Below are 9704 nucleotides of genomic sequence, written 5' to 3'. Positions count from 1 at the left end.
CCTTTTTTTTTTTTTTTTTCTTATATATATATATTTGCTTTTGTTTACCCTTTTTTACTTGGGTCTGGTGCAGGGGTGCCTTGGTAGCGGCTTCACGCGTTGGGCACGATCTCCAACCGCCTCCCCGCGAGACGCCCCGCCTGCCGCACCCCCGGGCCCGGCCGGAGCAGCCCGACGGTCGGGGCTCGGCGGGGGCAGCTCGGGGACGGGCCCCGGTCGGGGCAGCCCCAGGGGGGGCGCCGGTCGGGGCAGCCCGGGAGGCGGGGCCCGGGCGGGCAGTGCCGCGGCTCAGCCCCGCCGCCGCCGGGCGCGGCCAATGAGCGCGGCCGGGGCGGGCTCGGGAGCGGCGCCGCCGGTACTTAGGCTCGCCGGAGGGGCCGGGCAGCCCAGAGCGGCGCGGGCGGAGCGGCGGGCGGCAGCGGCGGGGACAGGTCGCGCTTCTTCTGCGGCGCCCATGGGGACAGGACGCCTTTAAAGGAGTTTGGGGGGGTTCTGGCGCTGGGCGACCACGGGTACGGAAGGGGACGGGAGGGACCCCTTGGGTGGGGGGTGCCCATCGCCTGCTCTTTGCCTGTGCCTTGCCGGGTCCCGGGCGGGCTGCGGGCACCGGGCGGACAGGGGTGGCAGCTCCGGGTCTGGCCGCTCCTCCAGCTGCTTCCCGCACGCAGCGCTGCCCGGCGCGGTTCGGCTGCGCGCCGGCGGAGGGAGGGCTCGGGACCCGCCGGCCGGAGCCTTCCCGCGGCCCCGGAGCCCTGTCCCCTCGCGGAGTGGAGACTCCCGGGGCAACTCCGTCCCGCCAGGCGAAGCCAGCGGATGGCTGGGAGGCTCCTCTGGCGGCGCTGGGAGCCGGGCACTCCGAAGTCTGGGCTCTGCACTGCCCCGCACCCCGGGGGTAGGGGGAAGGATCCGCACTGGGAGTTTCTCCCTTGCACGAAGGGGAGGGAAGGAGTCGGGGAGGGATGGGGACTTAGGGCGGAATCGCTGAAATCTTTTGTATGTGCCTTGATTTTTTTTTTTTTTTTTGTCTTTCGTTCTTTCTCTCCTACCCATCTCTTGTTCTCTCTCTGCCCACCCCACCCTCCTTCAGATCCGGCGATTTTTGCCCTCGCCTCGCCCTGTCATTGATGGGAAATCAACTGGATCGCATCACCCACCTGAATTACAGCGAGCTGCCGACCGGGGACCCCTCGGGGATCGAGAAGGACGAGCTGCGCGTCGGGGTGGCTTACTTCTTTTCGGATGAGGAGGAGGACCTGGACGAGCGAGGCCAGCCAGACAAGTACGGCGTGAAGAGCTCCGGCAGCCCTGGGCAGGAGACGCCCACCCACCACCTTCACCACCAGCTGGTGCTGAACGAGACCCAGTTCTCCGCTTTCCGCGGCCAGGAATGCATCTTCTCCAAGGTCAGCAGCGGCCCCCAGGCTGGGGACCTCAGCGTCTACTCGGTGTCAGCCCTGCCCACCCTCTGCAAGCCGGGGGACCTGCTGGAGCTGCTCTACCTGGGGCCGTCGGAGCACCCGCCGCCGCACTGGGCTGTGTACGTGGGCGGCGGGCAGATCATCCACCTGCACCAGGGGCAGATCCGCCAGGACAGCTTGTACGAGGCGGCCGCGGGCAACGTGGGCCGGGTGGTGAATAGCTGGTACCGCTTCCGCCCGCTGGTGGCGGAGCTGGTGGTGCAGAACGCCTGCGGGCACCTGGGCTTAAAAAGCGACGAGATCTGCTGGACTAACTCCGAGAGCTTCGCCGCCTGGTGCCGCTTCGGGAAAAGGGAGTTCAAAGCCGGGGGGGAGCTGCAGGCGGCTGCTGGCACCCAGCACCAGCAGCAGTACTATCTCAAGATCCACTTGGCAGAGAACAAGGTGCACACGGTGAGGTTCCACAGCCTGGAGGATCTAATACGTGAGAAGCGCAGGATCGATGCCAGTGGCAAACTGAGGGTGATCAAAGACCTGGCTATAGTGGATGGGAAAGAATAGGGAGGAGCAGGAGTACGTGGCTATCTTCTTTCTGCCCTACCCGGGGAGACCAGCCTGCCACAGAGTCAGGAGGCTGCACCCTCCTTCCGTGGGACGCGACTGGAAGCAGGATCCATGGCAACATTCCAAAAAAAACCAGCATTCTTTACACCCATAGCCAGTATTTTGTTTGGCTTTTAATAGCATTAATGCTGAAAGAGCGAGAGAGAGGAAGAAAAGAGGGGGGAGGTGCAGGAAGGCTGTTCTCAGAGTATGTGGACAAAGTCCTGTCAATCGATGTTGACCATTCTAGCAACATACCAATAAAATTTCAAATTGAAATTTCTTTTTTAATTTTTATTTCATGGCTTTAATCCATGATAAGTTTTAAGCATCTGGGACTGTGGATGTAGCTAAATGAGATTCTAGCTAATATTTGCCTTGCAGCCAACCAAAAGCATCAGTCATACTTTGCTAACTGGGAGAGAAAGGGGGTGTTGGGGTGGAGGATAAATGCCTGTTTGTTTTGTTTCTCCACACTGCTGCTTCAGCCTGTAGCTGCAACCCAAATTTTGTCCCAGCCAACTCTGGGAAGCTATTTGTAAGGAAAAAATACGTTCACATTTCTGGTTGAAATCTCTCACATTTAAAATATTTGTCTTTGCTTTCTGTTTGCAGCTCTCTGCTAAATGTCATCATAATGCATAAGCTCTTTCCACCTCTTCCCTCCTCCCACCCTCCTTGCTTTTTTTTTTTTTTTTTTTTTTTTTTGAAAAAAGTTGGTGAGCAGCTGTTTTCGTAAAACTAAATTCAGTAGTTAAAAGGAAGTGGTGTATTTTGGAGAATATTATACTCAGAAATCCAGCCACTAAGATTTCATGCTTGAGCTGTGGATTTTGTACCACTGCTTCAATATTCCTTCATAACAGGTCAACAGAATCCTGCAAGAAACAATTTTGAATTCTGCATGTTGCCTCTTTGGAACAGCAATTTATTGCGTATTTACAATTCCACTTAAAGAAATAGATGTAATGTGGCCAAGTTCATCTTGCATTTCAAATTCCCAGCAACTAAAAATTCTGTTCAGTGTCAGTTTAGAAATCCACAGCAGCATTTAAAAGATGCCTTTAATGTGATGTGAGCAATGCCTTGTCTGTATTTCAGGTCCTGTTCACTCATTGCTTAATTCTAAGTTTTGAAGTGAAAGATCAGAGAATTAAATATATTTTCAAAAAATCTAAACAAGTATACTGGGGCATTTCTTTTTATTATTCTGAGCTGCATACAACTTGTAATTTTGTCTTTGCATGTTTCAGTGCTGGAAAGAAAATGCATTTGGTTTTGTTCTGTCTTCCCACATCAATGTCAGATGACAGAAGCAATGCCCCTCTTTTGTATATATGATACACTCCACCCCCATCAATGTACTGTGTCCCCACTTTTTTTTTTTTATTAAACAATGTCATAAGCAACCTTGTTGCAACAGTAATTTCATTTCTACAAAGCATTTGCCTACTATAGCTGAAGCTGTGAGGGTGGAGTGTACTTCATTATAATGAAAGTATTAGCATAAACATCTTTAAGAAAAAATGAACAAAAACCTGCACCCCCAAAACTGCGCCTCTTCAGTGAAGGCCATCTAATTGGCTTTGTCCTTACTGATACACATGGCAAAGTTATGTGGTAATAGGCAGTGTTACTTTTATCCCTTTCCCTAAAGTACCTTGTTTAGTACAATATAGAGTAAAAATGTGAATTGTAATTACTGTTAAGTTACTGTTGAAATAGCCTCAAACCACAGCATACTTTTTAATAAATGTTTAATATCTTAGCTTTATATAGGCGGTAGTTGCTGTCTGATGTTGATAGCTTTTCCCATAACATAAACAGCATCTTCTACCTAGTGTTTGTGTATCTTATTATACCATGTTATATGGCCTAAATTGTCTGTTAGAACTGATTTCCCTGTACCACTTGGTGGGAGCACTGTGGGGTTGCAGAAAGGCACTGGCTTTACAACAAGTCACTTACAAAACATTAAAAACCATTAGGAGAAGGAAAGGTGAGCAAAAGCAATTTATTCAAATTTTTCCATATAAAAAATATGCATTAGAGACCTGCAGTTGCAAGAGGCAGGGAAAATTAAATGAAGAGGACATAAGTACCAGAATATTTATCAATGAAGGCAAGAAAAATGAAGTAGAGTCACAGTGTTATCTTTGATTTCTGGAATGCTTTTTCTTTAAATTGCCATTAGATTAATAACATAGGATTAGACAGAGATTCCGTAGAAGAACAGAATTTTTTGTTCTCACTAGTGAGAATTTAAAACATACCAGCTTTAAACTTTTCTCTGTGCTTCCTGTATACTTTGTCACTCGAAACAGCCATTTTAACTTTGGATTTTTTTTTTTTTTGCAATCATTTACTAACGTGGTTCATAAGACAATTTTCCTTGTCTTACCTAGCTAGATGTAGAATATTTTGTTGTATATAAAAGAAATTATAGGAGCTAGTGTATACTTATTTATTCAAGCTCTGTCAGACACCTTTGGCGTCACTCTGAATTTGTACAGATAAAGATCCAACAATGTCAGGCCTTAGTCCTTTGCATAAGGACTTGCGAAAATATATTGGAAATAGTAACAGATGGTATTAACATAGGATATGGTATTGCCATGACTGTGTTCAAGTAGCAGTCTCTAATTAGCAACAAGGGTACCCATACAGTTTCTTCTGTTACTTTTCTTTAGCTAGATTTCAGTGCAGAGCTACTGGCAGCAATCTGGTCCTGATTCACAGTCCATTGGAGTTAATGGCTCTTGCTGACCAGTGAACTCTGCATCAGATTGTAGGATGTGGTTAAAATTTGTGGATCTTGAGGAAGAGTGAGATTTAAGTTAACACTTCAGAGACCAGAAGGGCCACCTTTCTGAGATGGGAAACAGTGGACACAGGCAACATTGAGAAAATATGGGAAGAAAACAGATGAATTCTGAAACAAGCAGTGTTAACCTGAGTAGGGAATCTGTGAAAAAGACTGAATGAAAAGTGGATACAGAAAGCTGTCCAGTGCCTTGAAACAAGAATTGGAAGACAGGGAGCAGTCAGCTGCAAGAAAGGCAATGATATGAATGACTGACAGGTAAAAAATGTAATTGATTGTATTCATCTTTCAGGATCAGTGGCCTGGCAGAGTTAACATTTCCATTTCCAGCACTAAAGATATTGACAAACTGTATTATATCTGTGGAATCTGTTTGCATTCTTTTGTCTAGCTACCTAGGGTAAATATTTACATCCCATTCATTGCTCTTGAAGTACTGACTTGTAATATGACAGCAATGTCAAGATACTTTGCACTCTTTCTTCTGTGTCATGTTTCAAGCTTTCTGTTAGCTGTTTGAGTAACAGTTCTGTAGAATTTCTTTGGCTTAGATATGATTCTCTTTCCAAAATGCAATCTTTTGAATTGCTTTGAGACTTAACATTTTATTAAAAACTCAGTTCATGTCCTCTTGAAACATAGAGAGCCTTTGTGAAATGTTTTCCTGTCATGACCAGAATGTTTACTGGTTATTGGCTGTGCATATTGGGAGAGGACTCTAAGGATGGGTAGCAAAATAGCCACTGTCAGATTTTGTCTCCATCTCCATCTTATGTCTCCAGAGGACTTTGTTTTCATGTTTTAGGATTCTTTTTCTCCTTTCAAGTGTTATGGTTGTATAAAATGAAAAAAAACCCAACCTAAACCAAAACCCTACTAGAATGCTTTTTATGGCAATATGCTACTGATCCATATAGTGGATTTCAGGTTAAAAGCAGGGTGCAACAAGACGTGTCCTTTGAGGTGTGATGAGAAGTGGCCCTTGGTCTGTGCTAGAATGTGCATATTCTTAATTATCTTGCCTCGTTTTACTTAAGTGTCTTTCATATTCAGGTAAGTAATGTGCAAAGCTGCCAGAGTTTATAGACCTGTTTATGCGATGTATTGAATGTCTGTAACTCCAGCCATGTTTGCTGGAGTTGAGGGAACACTGTCTCTCACACAGCATCTTGTGGGATCAGGTGCCTCAGCCTGCCCAGCTTCCCACCCTCTGTCTGCAGCTGCAGAGGAAATAGTGGTCTGGGGAAGCTACTGCTAGTTTCAAGATTTAGTTATTTTCTATGAAAGATTTCTACTAGAGTGGCTTATGGACAGTATTCTGCTCATAATTTACTTGGATGTGATTAAAACATTTTATGTGTTGCTGCTTGTGATGTGAGAACACTGTGCTTTCTGCTTTATAACCCAGAAGAAAGATGGAAGTCCTAGTGCCAAAGAAATAATCCAGAAATACATAAGGAGGTATGATTGGGCTACCATGCTGAGGGAGTTTCACTGCAGAATTAGGGTCTAAAGGATAACATTACATGACTAGAGTGTGATCAAGTGCTGCTGTTAGTTTGAGTGTCAGTGTTTCCACGGCAAGTCTGGAATTTATTTGCTTATCTTTTTATTATGAAATATTTAGCTTTTCTGTTCTACGAGTTCAAATTTGATAGGTGAAATTGTCCTGTGTTCATGAATCTTGACTCAATGTTAGTTTGATCTGTCAGGGTTTTCTACAGGTTTATTGTCAAGAAAATTAATGAATACTGGGAACAGGTACTTTACTGAACTGCTAGTAAATCAAAAAGAGAGTAGTGTAGATGTTAGGTTGAAAAAAGGGAATGAACTAAGAATCTTGTGTTACGGGGCATATCCACAGATTTGTTCCAGGTTATATAGATATAATCTATACAGATATAAACTGCCTGTGCTTTATTTTTCTAAAGTGGCTGTGGCATTCTAAATTCTCTCTTTTGCAAAATAGTATTATCTTGTCTAAATAATACAAATGCCCAGTGAAGTTCTATTTTTTAATACTGAAATTCCATTGAAGCTAACAGTTACTTTATCCATATTTGCCTATGAGAAATAAACTAGATTTTTTTTGTTAAAGGATTTATAATGGAGCAGCTAGGAATATGCACTTCCATTTATTAATTTTAAATATTTTGCATCAAGCACAAATGAATTTAGGTTGGTATGTCTAGAGGAATGATAGAACTTCCATTAACAGAGTCCATTCAGATTAAGAATATGTTTTTATACTTTTTTTTTTTCATATTTTTCTTATGGAATCTTGGGGCATTTCCGATTCTGCAGATGATGCATGCATGTAAAACTGTTTGCAGGATCAGGACTTTTAAAATAAAAGATCTCTCCCCTTCATATGGCATTAAGTTTGGGCTAAAATCATGGAGTAGGACTTAGCCAGGATCAAGACCTCAGCAACAACCTCCAATGGAATTTAATGGAAGGCTCATGTGTGTGATGTCTACCATAAGGGCCTTAATTATATTTTCTTACTTGTACATACATTAATCATCTATGCAAATTGGCATTTTCCTAGGTAAAGTGGGTTAATGCTTTTCAAACATCTCTTGGACTTTCTCGTGTGTCTGTGTGGGTACATGTGTTGGGCACAAATTAAAAACTGGAGTTTAATGCTGTAGAGCCAATATCTCCAGCTATTTGGACAGGAACTCAGGTGGAATTTGGAACCAGTGTGGGTACAGCAGAAAAGGGTAGAAGAATTTGCAGTTAAACGTCAGGCTATTCAAGGAAGATATTCAGAGCTAAGCTTGAAATTCCATTCTTTCTCTTCTCCAATGTGCAAGAGGGTGAGTAACTGTGCACCACTAACACATAAAACCATTCACACTTGGAGATCGATGCTACTGCCTAGGCAAAATAGGGTGAATTAAATATGCAGTGTGTCATCAGCCTTAAGACACAAACAACTTTTCACAGTTTAAACACTATTTGGATACAGTGTGGCATTGGTAATCCATTTGAAAAGTCCCATTTTTAAACTGATAAACTAAACAGCATAATGTTTATAAACGGGAGACCTCAATAAGCCTTCTGGTTAATCGCTATACAGCAGAGGTAAGAGCTTGATCCCAGTTTGTGTAAATAAAAGAGTAACCCTGATTCAAGAAAATTATCAAGGGGTAGAATTTGGAAATAAATAATCCAACCCAGATTTAATTCTGGTGTGACACCATCACTACTGTAGGTAAATAAATGCCAAATACCTAACAGTGTGAATAAATACAAGCTTCTGTATTGTGGCATTCTTCACAGCAGAGTATTTTACCCCACAGAAGTAATATTCCTGGTATGTTATTCAGTGTGAGTAAACATACCACAATCTGGTCTTTAAACAGATCTTTTCCTCCATGTGTTCTATTGTTTCCATATGCCCTTTCAGTCAGCTGAAAGCAATATAAAAACTAAGCCTGAAAAATATACTAATTGATTGTAAATATTTAGGCAGAAATTTATATGCATATTGACATATAACTAATAGATGTACTTGTATATACATACAGATTTGCTTACCGTGTGTTATGCATACACACACACGATAAGTCTTGACTATTTTGTAAGTATTGGTAACAAATGTCAGTCATTTCAGTATGTATACTATCTATGTAACAGATGGGTACCCAAGACGTTGCTGAGAGGATTTTAGCACTGTTCAAATATTTGTTCTTTAGGATATGCCATGGTCTTCTGACATCAAGAGAAGTGAGTTAAATATGTGAAGTTTGACATATTGCTACTTACTGGAGGAAAAGTATCAAGAAACGCTACACTTTGCAATAATGAAGTACCCTTTTAGAATGAACTATGCTGCTACTGACTTGTGTATTTATAAATAAAAGAATGATCCGGCGAAGTATCCATCCATCTTTCTCTTTGGCATCTTTAAATTATATTGCCACAAGGGTTTTTTCATAATTTGAATGTGCTTCCCCTCATTGTAATATTTTGGAATCATATCACTGAAATTATTAGTGTTGTTCAGACATGCTCAACTATTGTTGTGTAGTTTTTCTATAGTAAAGAAGTGGCTGGCATTGATATTTCTTGATTTTTTTCTCATGTTATCTTTCTTTGAATTGGTAAGTTTATTTCAAAGGCTAAGTGGTGTGACTTTGAAAAGCACTTACTACTGATTTGACATGCTTCATTGAATTCATTAGTGAACTTTCACCAGAGTTATTTGGGCTGCAGCTAGGCTTACACTAACTTCTTTTAGAAACTTTGCTTAATGGATAGAGGATGAAAATCCACTCTGTCAAGACCTGTGAGTGCTTTTTGTGGACTGGATTGCTGATTTTTTAATTCTGAGACCTTGAAAAGAGACATTTCATTTCAAGAAATAGCATAGCCCTATTATTCCGTGTCCTCATCCACAGTTTTTGTTGCACCTGGTGAAAGACTATGGATGTTTTACCTATCCAAAATTCTTTGTCCTTATCAAACCACCTGTGGGTAATATGAGGCCCTTTTCCATGCATCAAGCAACATCACTAGATATCAGTGTTACATAGACTGTCAGAACCAACTCCTTGCCCAGAGATTTCTGTCATTTCCAGAGGCTGTGGAAGAAAGAGAATTCACTCACCTATCAAGCTGAAGCCCCTTAAAAAAAATATTTTATTGAAACAAATAAGTAAATATATTGCTACTAAAAGTAAATCCAGTGTAACAAATCATGGACCACCGTAACATTGCTGGTAATTAAAACCTTGGACAGAGCATCGGCTACACTTTCTTTAAAGAAGTTTAAATTGCATGTTCTGTTCAGTGAACAGAAGTACCTTAGATGAATGCAAGGACCTATTTATGTTTATCAGAGACTATAT

The 9704-nt window shown here is 42.7% G+C and overlaps 1 protein-coding gene across 1 annotated transcript; it reads left to right on the top strand.

Moving 5' to 3' along the window:
- Positions 1 to 394: 394 nt before the first annotated feature.
- LRATD1 (LRAT domain containing 1) lies at positions 395 to 8916 on the top strand. Its single transcript, XM_032104144.1, has 2 exons — positions 395 to 512; positions 1088 to 8916. Exon 2 carries the CDS (start codon positions 1125 to 1127, stop codon positions 1977 to 1979), a length of 855 nt encoding a protein of 284 aa, XP_031960035.1. The 5' UTR covers positions 395 to 512; positions 1088 to 1124; the 3' UTR covers positions 1980 to 8916.
- Positions 8917 to 9704: the final 788 nt, after the last annotated feature.

The sequence above is a fragment of the Corvus moneduloides genome, chromosome 3 (assembly GCF_009650955.1).
Source record: "Corvus moneduloides isolate bCorMon1 chromosome 3, bCorMon1.pri, whole genome shotgun sequence".
Taxonomy (NCBI): Eukaryota; Metazoa; Chordata; class Aves; order Passeriformes; family Corvidae; genus Corvus; species Corvus moneduloides.
Note: the sequence above shows the minus strand (reverse complement) of the source record. Positions and strands in the feature narration are given on the sequence as shown.